This window comes from Bactrocera neohumeralis, chromosome 4 (genome assembly GCF_024586455.1).
Source record: "Bactrocera neohumeralis isolate Rockhampton chromosome 4, APGP_CSIRO_Bneo_wtdbg2-racon-allhic-juicebox.fasta_v2, whole genome shotgun sequence".
NCBI classification, from domain to species: domain Eukaryota; kingdom Metazoa; phylum Arthropoda; class Insecta; order Diptera; family Tephritidae; genus Bactrocera; species Bactrocera neohumeralis.
The window spans coordinates 86,945,388-86,964,711 of NC_065921.1; the positions used below are offsets into that span (position 1 = coordinate 86,945,388).

The 19,324-nt window shown below is 36.1% G+C and overlaps 2 protein-coding genes and 1 long non-coding RNA gene across 5 annotated transcripts in view; 1 reads left to right on the forward strand and 2 right to left on the reverse strand.

Annotated features, from left to right (window-relative positions):
• Positions 1-19,324, reverse strand: part of LOC126755401 (uncharacterized) — a 143,413-nt gene that overhangs the window by 102,150 nt on the left and 21,939 nt on the right. The gene's annotated exons all lie outside the window — the stretch shown is intronic.
• The window catches only part of LOC126755389 (phospholipase D2), a 35,734-nt gene that overhangs the window by 15,729 nt on the left and 681 nt on the right, over positions 1-19,324 (forward strand). For 2 of the 3 annotated variants that reach the window (XM_050467931.1, XM_050467930.1), the window contains 8 exons: positions 14,985-15,546; positions 15,618-16,107; positions 16,180-16,439; positions 16,513-16,921; positions 17,064-17,168; positions 17,233-18,449; positions 18,521-18,646; positions 18,705-19,284. In XM_050467931.1, coding sequence (XP_050323888.1) covers positions 15,092-15,546; positions 15,618-16,107; positions 16,180-16,439; positions 16,513-16,921; positions 17,064-17,168; positions 17,233-18,449; positions 18,521-18,646; positions 18,705-19,284 — 3,642 coding nt within the window. In that variant the 5' untranslated portion in view covers positions 14,985-15,091. Of the gene's footprint in view, positions 1-1,150; positions 1,517-14,984; positions 15,547-15,617; positions 16,108-16,179; positions 16,440-16,512; positions 16,922-17,063; positions 17,169-17,232; positions 18,450-18,520; positions 18,647-18,704; positions 19,285-19,324 lie in introns of all 3 variants that reach the window. The other variant, XM_050467929.1, reaches the window with a different exon arrangement.
• Positions 11,480-13,226, reverse strand: LOC126755400 (uncharacterized). Its single transcript, XM_050467951.1, has 3 exons — positions 13,034-13,226; positions 12,737-12,899; positions 11,480-11,604 (listed from the first exon to the last, which is right to left on the reverse strand). Exons 1-3 carry the CDS (start codon positions 13,092-13,094, stop codon positions 11,526-11,528), a joined length of 303 nt encoding a protein of 100 aa, XP_050323908.1. The 5' UTR covers positions 13,095-13,226; the 3' UTR covers positions 11,480-11,525.

Consider the following 19,324-nt stretch of genomic DNA (forward strand, 5'->3'; position numbering starts at 1 on the left):
ATTTTTTTCCTTGGATACCCTAAAAGTGATCCGAAATGTTGAAAGAAAAAAGTTCTTTTAAAGTTTGACTTCTCAAGGGGCTATTCTATTCTAATCTAGATAGAAAAATAATCGAGTTTCTTTTATTTTCAAAGTTTATCAATCAAGAATATGTCTAGCAGCGCATTTTTCGAAATTCAAACTATTTTCAGAAATATATGTATGTACATAGACTTTTTGCTGACCCAGCAACTAAACTGCTTCGACTGGAACTGAAACTTGAGACGCGTTTTCTCGAAACTGTCTCTTTCAAAACGTTACACACGACTTCTCAGGTTCTATTTGAACAATTTAACTAAAATTGTTAGAGAATTTTCTTCTTAGACTTATGTATGTAGGTCTGGATCTAGCCATATCCCAAATTTGCCATTTAAAAATTGTTTAATGCTGCAGCGTTTCCTTTATGGGTTTTAAAAATCAGTATTATATTTTTTTTTTCAAAATAAATTATGAAGTTTCTCCTCTATGGTGAAGTCAAATCTGTTTTAATTAAATTTTTATATTTCTTTTTTAAATTTTTTTTAATTTTTTTATATTTTTTTTATATTTTTTTTTATATATTTTATATATTTATTTTTTTTTAATTAAACACTATTAAAAATAAAATATTCAAAATTTTAATAAATATTATTTTTCGTATATTATTAACACCCACTGTATGCACGTACATATGTACATACATATGTATGTATGTACTTTTACCTTCGGCTCCGCCACTTGTTGCACAGCAGCAACCATTTGTTTGTTTGCCCACATTTACACACTCGCAATCGCCAATATTTGCTTCGTGTTGACTGCACATGTTTGTACATGTACGACAAGCAGCCGAGCACGTGTGTGTTCTAAGCGAAATGAAAATAATTAAGTGAAGAAAAAGTAAAATAAAATTAAAATTCATGGGTAATTAAGTGAAAGATCAAAGTTACAGTTATATAATAAACGCAAACAGGCATAGAAATGATTGGAGCACAGCGGTTATATGCGGGCAAATATTGTAAATTTCTATGGAAATTAGAAAAATTATAAGAAGATATGCTTAATGCCGTGTGCTTAAAGCTCGAGAGCGAATTAATTGCAATTATAATGACGAAAAATATTTTTTTTTATAAAGTGGCTTAGGTGTTATGGAAAAAAGTTGTGAATGTGCTCTGTAACTGATTTTTGGTTTAAAAGAAATATTTTATGTAATTTATCAAGCTGTGTTTTGAAGAAATGCATAACGAAAAAATATGAAAAAAAAAAAAAAATTTTAAGTGAAAGAATAGTGTGAAAATTTTTTTAATATTTTTGTAAATTATCAAACAAAAAAAATAATAATAATAAATTATATTGAAAGCTGAGAACAACAAAAACACAAATATACACGAATAGTCAACAGACGACATGATGTCTGCCGAGTCAGAGCAAATCGATGCAAGTCGCATGAATCAATTGCGACGCCACAGACGCAGCATATCACAGCTGATTGCCAATATAGGTAAATGAGCGAGTGTGTAGAAGTATTTAATAGAAAAATTATAATAAAAAAATATAAAAAATATATAAAAAAATTTTAAAATTATAAAAATGATTGCTGAATTTTGGTTGTTTTTTGCCTGCACACAAGGCTGAAAAACAGTTTCTGATAATCGAGACATTTATTGAACTTGGCGGCTATGCTCAAAATGGCTGTAACTCAAAAACTAGTTGAGATATCGATTTGAATTTCGAATTTTAGCACGTAATTTTTAAAAATATATGTAGATTATCGAAATATGAAAAAAAAAACAAAATCGATTTTTTCGAAATTTTCAACTAGTTGTGCCTCTTAAATGTTGTGACGAACTCGTTGTAATTAATTTTTCTCCCTGTAATTATTATTACAACACATTTATTTTTTATAAATATTCGTCACTATCGCATTTTCGCTCATGATACTTCATTACTTAACTGTTTTTCTGCGCAAGTGATTGGGAAATTACCGTTGTTTCGCTTTAAACAAGAATCGAAAAGCGTCACCAACAGTCATTTGGTCATATATTACAGAATTCAAACAATAAGTGGAAAAGTGTACGGTTATTTACAGACAAGTACGCATACAAATTGCAAACCAGTTACATTAAATTAGAGGTTGAGTCACTGGAAGTTAGTCAGCGCTTTGTGGGCCGCATGCAGAATTTACATGTGGTCAGAAGTAGTTGAAGGCAAAGCGCAAACAGGGTGTGGCAAAAAATATAAAAAAAGTTCGAAAATGTTTAAAAAATATCGGAAATTCTATATCTATAGGTAAAAAAAAAAATAATTAACAAAGTGAATACAGGGTGTGTCAATATGTAAATAAAAAAAATCTTTGAAAATTAAACATAAAAAATATCCAGTTCTATATATAGTCACAAAAAAACGAACAATGTTATTACAGGGTGCCACAAAATGAAAATAAAATATTTTTGAAATTTAAAGTTTAAAGTAAAAAAAAACATAACAAAGTGAATACAGGCTTTCAAAAAATAAATAACTTTTTTTAATTAAAACAAAAATATGTCGGAAGTTTTATATCTAGAAATAAAAAATAAAATAAAAAGCAAAGTGAATACAGGGTGTCACAAAACGTAAAGAAAAAAATTTTAAAACTGAAAAAAAATATATGGGAAGTTCTATATCTATAGCTTTTAGAAAAATAACAAGCAAAGTGAATACAGAGTGCCAAAAATATTAACGAAAAATTCTTGAAAATTTAAAAAAATCTCGGAAATTTTTTGTCTCTAGTTAAAAAAATAATAAGCAAAGTGAAGACAGAGTGTCGCAAACTGTAAATAAAAGTATTTTTAAAAAGTATCAGATGTTCTACATATGTACATACTTAAATCTATAGTTTTTAAGAAAAGTAATATTTATTAAAATTAAAAAAAAAATCACGCTTTAATCCTACATTCTGGTCTCACTATTGAAGACACGACATTCTTTTGGCATTTCTAATGAACATTTGTTAAAATATTGTGCACACAGAGAAATTCTGAAAATATTGCCTACATTTAGGCGCCGCTACCACATTTTATTAAAGTCTCAAACCTAGTATTGCCTACATTTGGGCGCCGCTACCTTATTTTATTAAAATCTCAAACTTTATGTACTGATTTATTACAACGGTTTGAAGACAGAGCATGTAAACCCTATGTAAAAAATATTATAAATAATTCTTGGGTTTTACTTCGAACTTCCTCAATAAATACATAATGTGCTTAGTAACAGCATTCTTAGCCACTTGAGAACTTAGCACAGTATGATGTGTCAGAAAAAGTTAAAACAAGATATACCCAACCGCCACGTGTCTCGACCGCTCGACCGCAAATTGCTGTAGTCTTATCAGAGACTTTTAATTTTAAAAGATTCGCTTATTTGCGCTGCTAATATATAATATAAACAAAGAAAACTTATCAGATATGACATTGCAGACACGAGCAAAACATCAACAGCTACTTAACGGTGCTTTTTGATAGACAAGTAAACTAATATCACTAAGAATAACTCAAGAATGTGACAGCTAGTTAGGTAATCTGCTTAATTAAAAGCAAAAAATATGTTATCTTTTAGTTTTCAATTTGAAGTTATCTAAAATATGCAATTAAAAGCACCAAAGGGGTTTGAGTGTACTCGTAAGAGGAACTGATTTTTAAAGTGTTTCCCTGAATTATATAGAAGTACAATTGTCGCTTGGTTGCTGTTAACGTTTAAACTTATGAGCTGGTAAATACCCTTAAATAGTTAATATTCTATTTGCATTATATAAAGAAGATCCACTGTTCGTTTACACAACGTTTATATCTTTATGTAGTTAAGTGTAACTATTAATGCGGCTTTTACTGTAGCGCTTGTTAAAGAGGCGCAATACTTCAAAGTTAACGCTAATTTAGTACAATAATGGCAGACATTGTCTTATTTATATATAAAATGCTTATGTGTAAAAGCTATTCACACTGTTGATATGAAAAAAGTCCCTGAAGTTATTGGTAGAAGGTTGGCAAATATTGGTCGTTGGCATTCGTCGATAGGTATAATAAAATTGTTGACTGATAAATAGCTTTTTAAGATTATTTCCACATGTCTAGACTAGACTAGTTAGCTCTAAAAGGTTTTTACGCAGGTAATGAGCAAAGTAATACGATTTTTGATAATGACAGGTCTATGAAAAGTCTCCGTCCTATCATAGCAAACATTTTTTTTACGAAAGTTCATTTTTTTTTATTCAACGTAGTCCCCTTCAAGAGTGAAACGCTGATTATAACGATTCTCGAACTTTTCGATACCACTTTTGCAGTACGATTAGTTCTTTGCTTCAAGATAAGCCTCACTTTTGGCGATCATCTCTTCATTCAAAGAAACTTTCTTCCCAGCGTGCGTTCTTTTGAGATTTGAGAACAGTAGATAGTCGCTAGGAGCCAGATTTGTAGAATATGGTGAATCCGGAAGATATCCGAAACTTAATTCATCGATTTTTGCCATCGTTTTCATTAACTTGTGACAGCATTTTCTTTTTCTTTCAATGTTGCCGTTTTTCGGCGATTTCGTTCCTCAAACAGTCCAATAACGCTGCGCAATAGTCGCTGTTGATGGTCCTTTCATTTTCAAGGTAGTCAATAAAAATTGATCCATGGCCAACTTTTGCGTTTTCCCTCGCTTTGGAGCCGGTTCATCGTGTGCAGTCCACTAGAATGACTGTCCATTGGTCTTCGGAGTGCAATAAAGGAGACGTCTTTCATCCATTGTCACATCATGAATCATCAACTTGTCATAGTTTTTGGTCAAAAGTCGCGCGGCCCACGCTTTGCACAGAGTTTTCTCATACCCAAATGTTAGCGAATGATATGATGTTCACCTTCCTTTGATATCTTTAGAGTGTCTGCCATCTCGAACAATTTCACTTTGCGGTCATCCAAAGTAATGTTGTGAACATTTTAGAGGTTTTCTTCGGTAACAACCTCTTTTGAGCGTCCACTGCATTCACCGTCTTCGGTGCTCATTTCTACCTCCGTCTAAACTTAACATACAACAATCTTTGACGGTTGATTTTCCTGGGAACTCTTCATCAATATCAGTTTTTGCTTCAACTGTATTTTTTCCCTTAAAAAGCAATATTTTATCAGCCCCCGAAATTCCTTTTTATCCATGTTTTCACAATAACAAAAGTTGCTTATCTCAAAATGATATAATTCACAAACTAAAGATCCGACAGCTGTCATACGATGGCATGAAATGTCATGCTCCTTTTGAAGATTACGCCTAACCAGAAATCATTTTAATTTAATTCTAGTACCGTTATCTATGTGTCAGTCCGGGAACCTGTAAGTGTCTCTTTAGCTCAAACTTCACATATATATATGTATATGTTAATAACATTTACGATGACAGTAATAATAACACTTATTTTGTCGTTAACTAACACTGCTTACCACTTACCGTCGCACAGTACTCACTTGTGAAAGCTTGTGGCACATTCTCTCTTTTAATTTAAATGACTTACGGAAATCCCCATAAAGCCAATGACTTACTTTATTACATCAGCGGTTGTAAATTGTCTTTTAAGAACAGCTGATTCATCTTCATTAATTAATGCGCTCAGCAAAGCGATCAGTGTTGATCAGTGGCAGATAACAGCTGTTAATTTACAGCGTCTAAGCGCTCTGCCCTACGCTCTCTCTATGAGCGCTGCGCTTTGTTGCTTTAGCTAATCTACCGTAGTTACGAGTCTTGAGTGTGGGTGTACTATTAATGAGTTAGAAGACTTACTAGAGCGCTTAATGTGGTTTATGTTATTAAGCAAAAAATAAATGTTTTAATGCCATTACACGTGATTATATAATATTTAATATAAGGTAGTAAAAAAACTCATGAAATGTTGCTATGAACTTGACTTTTAAAAATTATTTTTTTTTTTTAATTTTTTGCTTGCGCTTCCGTTTTATTTTTATCGCTTCTTGGTTTCTCATGCATGTTTTGATAAGTGGTTTCTAAGTTTTCAAGAATGTCTGCCAGTGCTTTGTTTATTTTTGTTTTTTTTTTTCTTTTATGTTTAAATTGTTGAGTTAAGTCAACCCTCCAACCCTCCTAACTTATCTGAAATTCTTCAAAAGTTTTTTTTATTATTTTTTTTGTAATTTTTTTATTTTTTTGTATTTTTTTTTGAGTTAAGTTTTAACTTATCTGAAATTTTTAGTTTTTATTATTTTTTTTTAATTTTTTGTAAATTTTTTTTTTAATTTTTTTTTTTTTTTTAATTTTTTTTTAATTATGTTTGTATTTTTTTATATTTTTTAATTTTTTTTATTTTTTATTTACACATTTTTTTTTTTTTCATTTTTTATTTTATTCCACTGAATCAAAATGGTTCCAATTTAATTGACAGCATTATAATCATAAATATTTCAAAGGCTCTTACTTACATGATTGTTGTTGTTGTTTTGTTTGTGATTATCGAACACGATATAAGCAATAAAAACGTCCATCCATCTTGTTTGCGAAATCGTTCTATGGCTACTTATCAGTAAACAAGTACATAAGCTTTATGAGTCAACTCCCCCCACTCAGCTGTCTAATGATTGTTTATAGATACTAAATGTGGAGAATAGTTAGCCATGTGATACGTGGTATTTTTAATTAAAACTTTGTCATTGAAGTTTATGAGAGACGTGCTATGAACTTGAACTTACTGCTGAAAGCAAAAATCCATAGTTACTATGCGTAGAAATCATGATTGTTTTGGGGCTTCACAAACCCTCTTCTGCGCTAAACTTGTCTAATATGTTTGGACTCTCTATATATAAGCTTTTATATAATAATAATATCGTATACAATAAAAAGTCTTGTAAGCTAGTTTTTATTGTATCTTAACAGAGTTTGTTCGAAGGTAACTCTTTCTATGCCTTAAAATAAATCCATTACTTTATATCACGCCTTCTCTATCTCCTTTTTTCTCCTGAATACTCACCCATTAAAGGTAACAGAATCGAGATTATATGACTAGAAATCTAATTTTAAGAATTGTAAATTCAACTACAAAGACAGAGTTTAGTTCCAGTTTACTTTATGCCACAAATAATATATATTTTCTTTGTTTTGCTGGAAACCTTCAAGAATTTCCGTTTCTTGGCACCTTAAATGTTGCTTATCATATCAAGCACCGATAAAGTTGAAATGCGGTTAATTTTATTTCAATTTATGACTATTTTTGTTGACTAATATGCGTCTTAAAAATAACTTTGGACTCTTTGCTTAATATTTAGTAGGCTGATTAATTGATAAATTAAACGCGTTGATTTTAACTGCGTTTTAACGATGACATACTGTTGGTAATTCGTGATAAGGTTCTAAAAAGCTTAATATCAGCAAAGAAAAAAATTTTCGTTGGATATGCTATGTACTGTACGCCTATATAGCTCATTTTATTATTTGACGTGCCAAATCACTACGAAAATTTGTCAAGCAGCTTCCTTATGAAAATAGTTTTAATTAAGAGTAAACTTTCCTCTAGCCATAGCGTGCTTGACCTAAAAACTGCCTCAGTTCTAATGAAAAACTCACATCGCAGACACAATTTCGTCTCGGTTTATTATTTTGTAGAATTTTTATAAAACGTAAAATGAGTTTGAATATGAGGAGTACCTACCTCTTTATGCTTTCGGATAGATGAAATCATCAAATCAATTTATCAGGTTCAGAACTATAATCGATTGAAACGCATACAATTTCGTTATGATCTAAGCAGAACACAGCTAATTGAAGCTGAAATTCCCAAAATCGATTATAACATACTATCTATATTGATTAGGGACGCCCACAGTGTGATTACAACTGTTAATAAAAAGATATTAAATCGCTAGTCATTTGCAGCTACTGACAACAGAGATTCTAATAGATAAAAAAAATCAATAAAAACAAAATATAAAAATAAATAAAAAAATTGATAAAAATGTTGACAAGAATAATATAAACAATATTAGCAGATATAAAAAAAAAGTGGTTTTTCCAAAATACAGGGTTTTATCAGAAATTGTGTGAATATTGGGTAGTGGAAAAAGTCTTTTCGTATGTCTAATCAAACTTCAACTTTTTTTTTTATATTTATACTCATAAATAAATAAACAAATATGTACCACAAATTTCATTGATGGCGTGGCATTTCTTTTTTATTTTTTTTCGAAAAGCTGTAACTTTTTTTCAACTTCCCCGAAATTAATTTTTTGGTTAAATGAAGCTCACCTTTTCAACACTATATGGTGTGACGCAATGTCATTGGTAGCACTGGAGATATACAACTCACGACATCTATTGACAAAATACGAAAATACTTTTTCGACTACCAATATTTGTACGATAGAGGTTGAGTTGAGTCCCAACGTACTCATTGAACTTTTAACTTTAACTATATCAATGGCTCCGTAGAACTCATACAGTTCGTGGTACCATCTTCTTCGGTATTCATCGCTCAAGTGGACGGCTCCAAAGATCTTGCGAATAACAGTTCTCTCAAATGCTCCAAGTGCTTTTTCATGTCGAGATGCCGTCGTCCTTGTTTCTGCAACGCATAATAGGAGGGCATTAATATAAAGCGTAATTTTTGTTCATTGAGAGAGAGATATCTGCTTCTCTATTGCCTTCCGATACCAAAGTAGCACCTGTTGCTAAGAGTTAAATTGAGCTTGATCTTTAGGCTCTCTTTGTTGATAGTGTTTATGCTAATACCGATATCGATCGTTCACTTTTTCACCACAAAAAGGCTGCGCTAATGATCTCAATATCATTTGCCTACCCCAGTAGCATTGTACTTTTAAAATAGACTATGCCACTGCAGTACCTAACCCAGCATTATATTAAATATAGATGCACGAGAGGGAGTGACCCTGTTTAAAACCTCGTATGGCATTGAACGGCTCCAAGAGCTCCTTCTCGATTTTGACATAGCTGATGGTTGTGCTCAACGTCATTCTGCAGTACCAAATTTAGAAATTCAGCCGGTAAACCCTCGGTTCGTGAGGCTTTGTTGTTCTTAAGCTGACTTAGAGTTACTTTCATCTCGTCTCGGGCGAGTGGCGGACGACAATGCGTGTTCTTCTTCATCCGTTGCAGCACTGTTTTCGCCGTTTAACAGTTTCGTGAAGGATTCCTTCCACATTTCCGTACAGAAGCCGGTCCCGAGCTTGATTTGAATATACCATATAACAATGAAAGGAGGTGTACATTCAACCCGACAGCCTTGCGGCTTTATTGGCTTTGAGCTTGCTCACTGTGCGCTCAAAACTAGTCAAAGAGTGCATGACCACATTAGCAATAGCAACTTCCATATTAGGGTGCCTGGTTACAGCGGAATCGCTGGAAACTTCAAAACCGATGAGCAGGCTAGGGAGTGTATCCAAGTCCATTCTCAGTTGCCTGGTTGCGTTTTGGCGTTGGAATATTGGACCTACAGTGTCACAAAAACACTTCATCAGAGCTTCCGGAATGAAGTGCATTTTTGAAGCTCTGTCTCAGTATTGTTCTGCTCTTTCTTGTGCTTTGGACTTACGCAAGAAAATTGCGGTTTTTGTGTATGTATTTGTATATGGTATATATGTATGTATACATATACAGGTATGAATATATTTGTGTGTTTTTGTTGTTGTAAAACTGTGAAACTTGTTTTTTGTTGCTTCAAATTATTATTTTTTCCATGCCGCTGAAAGATAACACGAGTTAAAAATGACCAACTGGCGCTTGCCTCATCAAGAATATGTGCTAGAAGTGCCTGATAATTATATTTTTATAGCTCTCTGTCAACATGTGACTTAACGAGTACTTGATTTCACACTAAAACAAACGCTTTATACACTGTTCTCTGGCTGTTTAGCCGCTTTTGTAATTTCCTCACTCTGTAAGTGTCACATGTGAAATGAAGGTCACTTTTTATTTCTCGAAAAATGTTGAACGTAGCTACCGCATGTGTATGTACATGTATTTTATATATTTTTTATCGCCTTAATGTTGTTGTAAAACTATTATTACAGAATAGTTACAAACTGCTTATTTCAGTCAGCAACCCACCACTTCATTGAACTCATGTTCAATGATTTTTAAACGCAATTTGCTCAAACCAATTTCCGAAGAATATATTCTACCTTTATAAACACACATATACCCACATACTCTTACACACATATGTACATATGTATGAATTTATATGCAGCTATTGTTTATGCGCTCATAAAAGTTGATGTCCATGTCTGCTTTCCGTCTATTGTGGGCTTTTTGCGCGTGACCCTAACTTTTCACCCCAACCTTATGCTCTGAACTCACACAAACACACATCTACATACATGCATATGTATATACGCACATAGGGCCAAGCTTATTGAGGCGGCAGCAGATTTATTTAGCGGTAAAATGGCTTACTATATTGTTGTACAACAATTTGTTTGCAAAAACTGCGGTCGTGTTTTACATGTACTCGGCTTTGTTGTCATTTTTTATAACCTCCGTTATGTGCCACAGATTTATTATATGTATAGTGCAAGGCGTTGAACTGCTGTCATGTTCGGCACTTAAACACGTCGTAAATGTTGGACAAAGCAAACAAAAAGATTATAATGAAAAATTAAAAATAAAAATTTGAAAAATAATAATAAAAAATAAAAAATTTAAAAAATTAAAAAATAAAAATCATTAGAAAGTTACAAAATAGATATAAAAAAATAAAAATAAAATAAAAAAAATTAAAAAATAAATAAAAAAATTAAAAACCAAAAATTAAAAAAAAAAAAAAAAAAAAATAAAATTAAAAAAAAAAAAAAAAAAAAAAAAATTAAAAAAAAAAAAAATAAAAAAAAAAAATAAAAATTATAAATAAAGAATAAAAAATTCAAAAGTAAAAAATTAAAAATAAAAAAAATGTAAAATAAATATATAAATTAAAAAATGAAAAAGCTAAAATAGAATCAAAAAAATCAAAATTAAAATATTAAAAATTAAAAAAATAAAAATAAAAAATAAAAAAATTAAAAGTAAAAAATAAAAAAATTAAAAAAAAAAATAAAAAAATTAAAAAATTAAATTTAAATAAAAACAAATAAAATTAAAAAAATAAAATAAGAGAAAAAGAAAAAATTAAACAAAAAACAAAATTATGACTCACAATTTATTAATATTGTTTTTTATAAAATATGAGTAAAATAAAAATAATAAATTTTTTCTGTGAAACATTCATGCTTTTCATTTATTCGGTGCGACATTTTAATAGTATATGTACATATATAGTAAGTTGTATAATATTAGTAAATACAATGTTTAATTAAATAGTATAACCTTCAAGTACTAATATTTTATATAGCTTTTTAGTAAAAAATAACGTTTGTATAGTTTTTGAATAAATTCGTTAAAAAGTCGACTTATGGCACAAGCACTGGGTGAATCCGTTTAACTTCATTTCATTTCAAGATTATTTTTTGTTGTTTGTGGTTGTTGTTTTTTTTTTTATTTTTCAATTAACATTTGACACAGCAGCCGGGAAAGACGCCATTGAAGGTCTTTTTGTTACCGCACGTGACGCGATACTTGCCGCAACTGAAAACAAGAGAAAAATAATAATAAAAACCAAAAACAAAAAAAAAAAAAAAAACAGCAAAAAAACTTTAACTTCGGCTGCACCGAAGGTATAATACTAATATAATTAGATTGTAACTTTTTTTGATTGGTCAGTTTATATGACAGCTATATGCTATAGTGGGCCGATCTGAAAAATGTTCACGTATATTATAGCACCGACTTCAAAAATAATTTGTGCCAAATTTCGTTAAGATATCTTATCAAATTCAAAAGTTTTTCTTACAAAGACTTGATTTTGATTGATCAGTTTGTATGGCAGCTATATGCTATAGTAAACCGATCTAAAAAACTGTTTCGAAAACAGTAGATCCGGCTTTAGCAGTAATCTGGACCGAATTTCGTTAAGGTATCTTGTCAAATTTAGAAGTTTTCTATACAAGAACTTAATCTTGACCGATCAGTTTGTATGGCAGCTATAACCTACAATGATCCGATCTAAAAAAATTTCACAGATATTATAGCACCAGCCTAAAAAACAATGTATGCCAAAGTTCGTGCAGTTTTTCTTAAAAGGACTTGATTTTGCTCGATCAGTTTGTATGACAGCTATAAGCCATAATGATCCGTTCTGAAAGATTTTCACGGACATTGTAGCACCGGCTTCAGAAATAATCTATGCCAAATTTCGTGCAGATATCTTTACAAATTGAAAAGTTTTTCCCACAAGGACTTGATTTTTGTCGATCAGTTTGTATGACAGCTATAAGCTACAATGACCCAATCTAAAAACGTTTCATTAATATTATAGCCCCGGCTTTAAAAATAATCTTTGCCAAATTTCGTCTAGTTATCTTGATAAATAAAAAAGTTTTCCATACCAGGACATGATTTTGACCGATCAGTTTGTATGACAACTATATGCTATAGTCAGCCGATTTTAAAAGTATCTTCAAAAACTATAGCGCTACCTTGCACAACAATCTGTACAAAATTTCGTTGAGATATCTTGTCAAATAAAAATGTTTTTCATACAAAGGCTTGTCAAGTCCTGGGTCAAGGGCCTGGCTGCGTTATAACCTTATACTATTTGTATGAAAAAATTTTCCTACCAAAAAACGAACGTAATATTTAATTATCAAATTCAACTCACTCTTCCACTTCGGTTTTGAAATTCTCCGAACATACAGCGCGCTTCACACACTTGCCATCCACACCGAAGTCCACATAATCCTGACCCTGTTTCAGTAGCGGCAAATATTTTAGGAATATCGTTTCGCCCTGCGTATTCCGATATGAGCAAACCGGTTCGTTGCCTGCAATTTGAAATGGTATTACTGCTGTTTACTTAACAAACACTACAACAACAGCACAAGCAATTAAAAAGTTGGCGACAATTTAGAAATATCCAGGCGTTCAACTGTCATATAGACTTGTGTAGCATACTTACCGGCGTTGACGCCTATGGCCAGCATACCGGCCAGCAATAAGAATGCTATGGCGCACTTCATGTTTGGAAAACTATATTTTTCGAAAACTGTATTGTTGCAAGTTGCTTGGATCCGCTGCTTTTGCACTATTTGTCCGCCCACTATTGCTTAACACCAATCACTTTCGCTGCCGCACTCACACTGATTCGGCGAAACTAAGCTAAGCGCTTATTTATATTCAACGTCGTCATTTTGCTGTTTGCGCCGGTTTCCGACAAAGCGGAAAAAACACAATTATATGGCGTTGCGAGTTGGTTGAGATTTCCATGCGAAATTTTACGATGCTCGTGATTAGATCAGCCGGCCGATTTAATTTATTTTGTAGTTGAATTTCGCTGCCACAGCATAATAGTTGGGGCATAGAGAGCTCTTCATTCTTTACTTACACACACCCACAAACATATGTGTGTATCCCGTAAATGCTCGTCGGCGCACTTATGTTCGTGCTTTCAGTATTAACTAGTTCCGTTCTAGCGTTCAACTAGCTTTATGGTGATTAAGCTTTCAGCTTTACTGCTTGCAAGATGCGCCGAGCTGGATTCTTTTCTTGTTATTCTTCTCGTGGGAAGCGTCGTTTTGAGAAAGTTGGTTGCACTGTGAAAATGTTTTTCAGGGTCAATTGTTTAAATTAAATGGATTAGGGGTCCTCATGCCTATTAGTGATGAAAAAATGCTAAAAAATATACAGGGTGCACCAAGAAGTACGATAATTTTTATTTTAGTGGGTGTAATCATACATATTTCGAGACATGACTATTGAACACCGACGAAGACTTGCAGGAGACTGATATTCTTGTTGCTCTCGGCGACAAATGAACACTGACGACAGTTGCAGAAGACTGATATTCCTGATGATCTCCGAATCGGCACCAATTTAAACCGACGCCCGACTGAAGCGAGCTTAGCAAAGTCACGCAATTTTCTACATTGATCCATCATCAGCTGGTCCCCAGTCGTCGTGCACTTGGGCGCTGGATCTATTGGCCTCCCGCGAGCTCAGTAAGCGTTGGTTCAGCAACCAGCGCTTGTGAGATTTGCGAAAGCCTTCCGGCCCAGAGTGGAGCACAAAAGGTCCGTGAAACTACCAGCTCTTAGAAAGGCTCACAAGGCAGCAATGATAGATGTCCCGTACTGTCCAATTGGTATTCACGCGAGAGGCCACAAATTTTGGAGGACGCAACTTGTCAAAATTGAAGGGAGGAAGATGAGATGGGAGCATTTAGACACTTTCTCCTGAACTGGCTAGTTTTCGCCAGACTTAGATTGAAGCAGCTTCTTTCCCATACTTACTACGAAGTCGGAAACTTGCCTGGAGTTGATATTAGCCAGCTTATCGTCAAAAATATGTCCCTCTATCCGCAAATTCTTCAATGCTGAAGTAGGCATACCATCCGCTGGACTCAAGCGAACAACCTGAGCGATAAAATTTCAATATCTCCGGAGATAATACATAGCTCTCCAGATTCGCCGTGAAGAGAAACAAAATAACCACACTCTCCGTCAGCGTAACTCTCTAGAGATAATTGAGAATTTTTCGTCGGAGAATAGCTGATCGTGATTAGGTACAGGAATTACATAGGCCAGAAATATCACTTACTTACTGTATTTGCAAGAATCTACTCGGCCTCAGCTATTCAGTTAGCATTAGTCTTTTTGGTCAAAACCCGGAGACTATAGGATCCTCAAAGTAATATATTTAGGTTAAGCAGGTGAGACGTATATTTCAGACTTGTCTGTGGTCGAAACCGAAAGTGAGACTTACCATTATCTAATGGAAATCTTTATCTACACGAGCTTATGACAGTTAGCATATTGATACTTTGAAGATTGCTCCTGAATTTATTTTAAATAATAATTTTAAAAAAAAATATCCTTATTTACCAACTCTTCTCTCTCGTTTTTTCTACACAGACGAATTCATCGATCGTGAGACGGGTCTCGCGAATCCTGCGCTCGTCTATGATGAGCTAGACTATCCACATCTCTATTCACAGTTCGACGGCGGTGGCGCAATTACGATGACCAGCAATATCGATTCCACCCAACCACGTGCGTACGTAGTCAACGCCACCGATAGCATTGATGGTGAGAGTAGAGATTACACACCCGAGGAGTTGGCAGAGGAAGATGACGAGGAGAAGGTTACACGTTGCGTGCCTGATTTTCAGTTCTCGCTCGTCGATTCGGAATATGACGAGACGCTGGCGTTTCCCGATTCCGTGACGATATTGTCGAATGTCGGCGATAAGCCAGTGCTGGTACAGCGCAAAGACACCGACGACGATGACGATGAGGAGGAGGGTGCCGGCGCATTCACAGGGCAACCTTCGGAGATACCATACAGCTCCATATATGGACCGAGCATGAAATTCAATTCCTTTCAGCGCAAAGTATTCATACCCGGCATGGAGATACAGGTGCGCATAATCGACAACGAACGCAGTGTGACGACGCATTTATTGAATCCAAATTTGTGAGTTCACCTATATATTTTTCGGTTATTGTATAGTGTGTAAAGTGTATCCTCCTTTTCTGTCGGTGCAGGTATACCATCGAACTGACGCATGGACCCTTCACGTGGACCATCAAGCGTCGCTACAAGCATTTCAATTCACTGCATCAGCAGCTTAGTTTCTTCCGCACCTCGCTGAACATTCCATTCCCGATGCGTAGTCACAAGGAGAAGCGTGCCACAATTAAAAAGGCAGCCATACAAATGGCTGATGAGGCGCGTCTGAAGTCAATGCAGCTGTCGCAGACGCAGACCACGATCTGTGAGACGAGCCAGAAAGTGCAAAGTAACGGTAACAGTAATGCTAGCAATACCATGGTCTTGGCGAGCACTAGCAATAGTCCGCTGTCAAATCTGGGTATAACGGGCAAGAGAAAGAAGAAGGAGAGAAAGCTGCCACGTTTTCCCAATCGACCCGAATCACTTATAACTGTCGAGTCACTGCCTACGCGTATCAAGCAATTGGAGGATTATCTGTACAATCTACTGAACATCAGCTTGTATCGAAATCATCACGAAACGGTGAGTCGAAAAGCCTTAAAAGCCTTCGGCTCTGCAAGTTCATGAATCTAATATAACTTTGCTTTCCAACAGCTGAACTTCGTTGAAGTCTCAAATGTCTCCTTTGTGTCTGATCTCGGCATCAAGGGCAAGGAGGGCGCTATACAAAAGCGTACCGGCTCCACGCGTCCTGGGCAAGCGGGTTGCAATTTCTTCGGTTGCTTTCAGCAGAAGTGCTGTGTGCGCTGCAGCTTCTTTTGTTCGGACGTGCTGTACGGCAAATGGCGTAATCGTTGGTTCTTCGTCAAAGAGACCTGCTTCGGCTACATACGTCCCACCGATGGAGTCATTAGGTATCAGGTCAACAGCTGAACTTTTGAACATTATCTGCTATTGATTGATGTTTTTTACACTCCAATTTTGTAGATCTGTGATATTATTCGATCAGGGTTTCGACGTCTCCACTGGCATCTATCAGACCGGCATGCGTAAGGGTCTGCAAGTGCTCACAAATAACCGTCACATTATACTCAAGTGCTGGACGCGTCGAAAGTGCAAAGAGTGGATGCTATACCTCAAGCAGACCGCAAATAGTTATGCGCGCGACTTTACCTATCCCAACCCGCATATGTCCTACGCGCCGGTGCGTTCTGGTATTCAAGCGAGTTGGCATGTCGACGGTTCTACTTATATGGGTGCCATAGCGGATGCGCTTGAAGAGGCAAAGGAGGAAATCTTCATCGCTGATTGGTGGTTGAGTCCGGAGATTTATATGAAACGGCCCGCGGTGGATGGCGATTACTGGCGCTTGGATAAGATACTACATCGTAAAGCGGTGAGGAAATGGAGATGATAAAATCTCAATTTTGAAAGTAAAATTTCTCACTCTCTCTTTCTTTCTCTCTCTCTCTTTCTTTATCACTCTCTCTTTCTTTCTCACTCTCTCTTTCTTCCTTTCTTTCTCCCTCCAACTACAGTCACAGGGCATCAAGGTGTTCGTGCTACTCTACAAAGAGGTCGAAATGGCTTTGGGCATTAATAGTTACTACAGCAAACAGAGGCTTTCACACGAGAATATAAGGGTACATTTCTAACATTCATATAAAGAAAATTATGACTCACATTTGTACCGCTTTGTGCACATAGGTTCTCCGTCATCCAGATCATGCGCGCGCTGGCGTGTTCTTCTGGGCTCATCATGAAAAGATTGTTGTGGTCGATCAGACTTACGCTTTCATCGGTGGACTGGATCTCTGCTATGGCCGTTGGGACGACTATCGGCATCGTCTGACTGACCTTGGTAGCATATCCACCGCCTCTGCTTCGGGCAGCACACGACGTCTGGGCAGTTTCTTTAAGGACGATGCGGACTCCGCCTTTGGTTCGCAGAAGTCGTCACGTAAATGCACCAATGTAAATAGCGACCTACAGAAAAGCGAAAAATTAAGCGCAAACATCGAAGAAACCCAATTTGAAGAGGTTGAGCTACGTACACTCGCGCCAGGCGATAAACTTGTGATACCTGAATTGCTTTCACCGCCCACAAGCGAACAGATCGCCATCGAAGGCATGAAATTAAATACACCCGAAATGGAGCGTAAGAATGTTTTGGAGAAAATCACCACGAATGCGATGCGTAAGGGTAAAGACCTAGTGAGTCGGCTAACAATGACCGAACATGAGCGCGGCGCGGGCGATAAGTCGCCTGATGTGCTGAAAGATCCCAAACAGCTTGTGTTCACCATTGATGAGGTGGAAACTGGACGCTTGGGTGGTCTAGAGGATCCCACGCCGTTCCAAACGCAAATCCTGAACGATTACTATGGTCAAGCCAAGTATTGGTTCGGCAAGGATTACTCTAACTTCATACTCAAAGACTGGATGAACTTAGATGCGCCGCTCGTCGACATCATAGACCGCTCCACAACACCACGTATGCCTTGGCATGATGTGGGCGTGTGTTTAGTGGGTGCAGCGGCGCGCGATGTGGCGCGTCACTTCATACAGCGCTGGAATGCTGTGAAGCTGGAGAAGATGCGCGATAACGCCAACTTCCCATATCTAATGCCAAAGAGTTACAACAACATCAGGCTAAATCCAAATATTACCTTGAAGCGTCAGAATCGGGTTACGTGTCAGCTGCTGCGCAGCGCTTCTTCATGGAGCTGCGGTTTCATCGAGCAGGATTTGGTTGAGCAGAGCATACATGACGCTTACATACAGACAATAACGAAGGCACAGCATTTTATCTACATCGAAAATCAATTCTTCATCACAATGCAGTTGGGCGCGACGGGCGCGTATGGCAATGTGCGTAATCAGATTGGTGAAACGCTGTTCAAGCGTATCGTGCGCGCGCATAAGTGAGTATGAGTGGCGTGGAATGTTATAAACAAATACCTAACCTTAAAATTGACTTTTTTGTTGTGTATAGAGAGCGCAAGACGTTCCGTGTATTTGTGATCATACCGCTACTGCCCGGCTTTGAGGGCGATGTTGGCGGCAGTACTGGCAATGCGGTGCGCGCCATCACGCATTGGAACTACGCATCGATATCACGGTAATTTGATTATATTTTCCCACTTGTAAGTTGCTTATGTTCACATCTATTGTTACAGCGGTCGCTCTGGCATACTCACACGCCTGCAGGAGGTCGGCATAAAAGATCCCGGTGAATACATCTCCTTCCACAGTCTACGCACAAACTCACAGCTCAACAATAATCCCATCACCGAGCTTATCTATGTCCATTCCAAGCTGTTGATCGCAGACGATCGCGTTGTTATATGTGGTTCGGCAAACATCAACGATCGTTCCATGATTGGCAAACGTGATTCGGAAATTGCGGCGATCATAACCGATGAAGAGTTTGAAGATGGGCGCATGAATGGCAAAAAGTATCCAAGCGGCGTGTTCGCTGGACGGCTGCGCAAGTTTCTGTTTAAAGAGCATTTAGGCTTACTCGATCCAGACGCGGAGCGTATGCCAATCGATGTGACGGACCCTGTGATAGATCAATTTTGGAATGGCATGTGGCGACGCACGGCCACACGCAATACTGAGCTTTACGAAGAGATCTTCAAATGTCTGCCAACTGATAAGGTGAAATCGTATGCAGATTTGCGAAAATATCAGGAGGAACCGCCGCTATCTAAGTCCGATCCGGAAATGGCTATGAAGCGGGTGGCGAATATACAGGTGAGAGGAAGTGACGGATATTTGGAATATTATGACTGAT

Bases quoted from the DNA above. Each gene is read 5' to 3' on its own strand.
- LOC126755400 (XM_050467951.1), bottom strand. From the start codon at position 13,094: ATGAAGTGCGCCATAGCATTCTTATTGCTGGCCGGTATGCTGGCCATA. The intron at 12,900-13,033 runs GTAAGTATGCTA...TTCAAATTGCAG, and splicing joins GGCCATAGGCGTCAACGCCG to GCAACGAACCGGTTTGCTCA. The intron at 11,605-12,736 runs GTGAGTTGAATT...TCTTGTTTTCAG, and splicing joins TTCAAAACCGAAGTGGAAGA to TTGCGGCAAGTATCGCGTCA.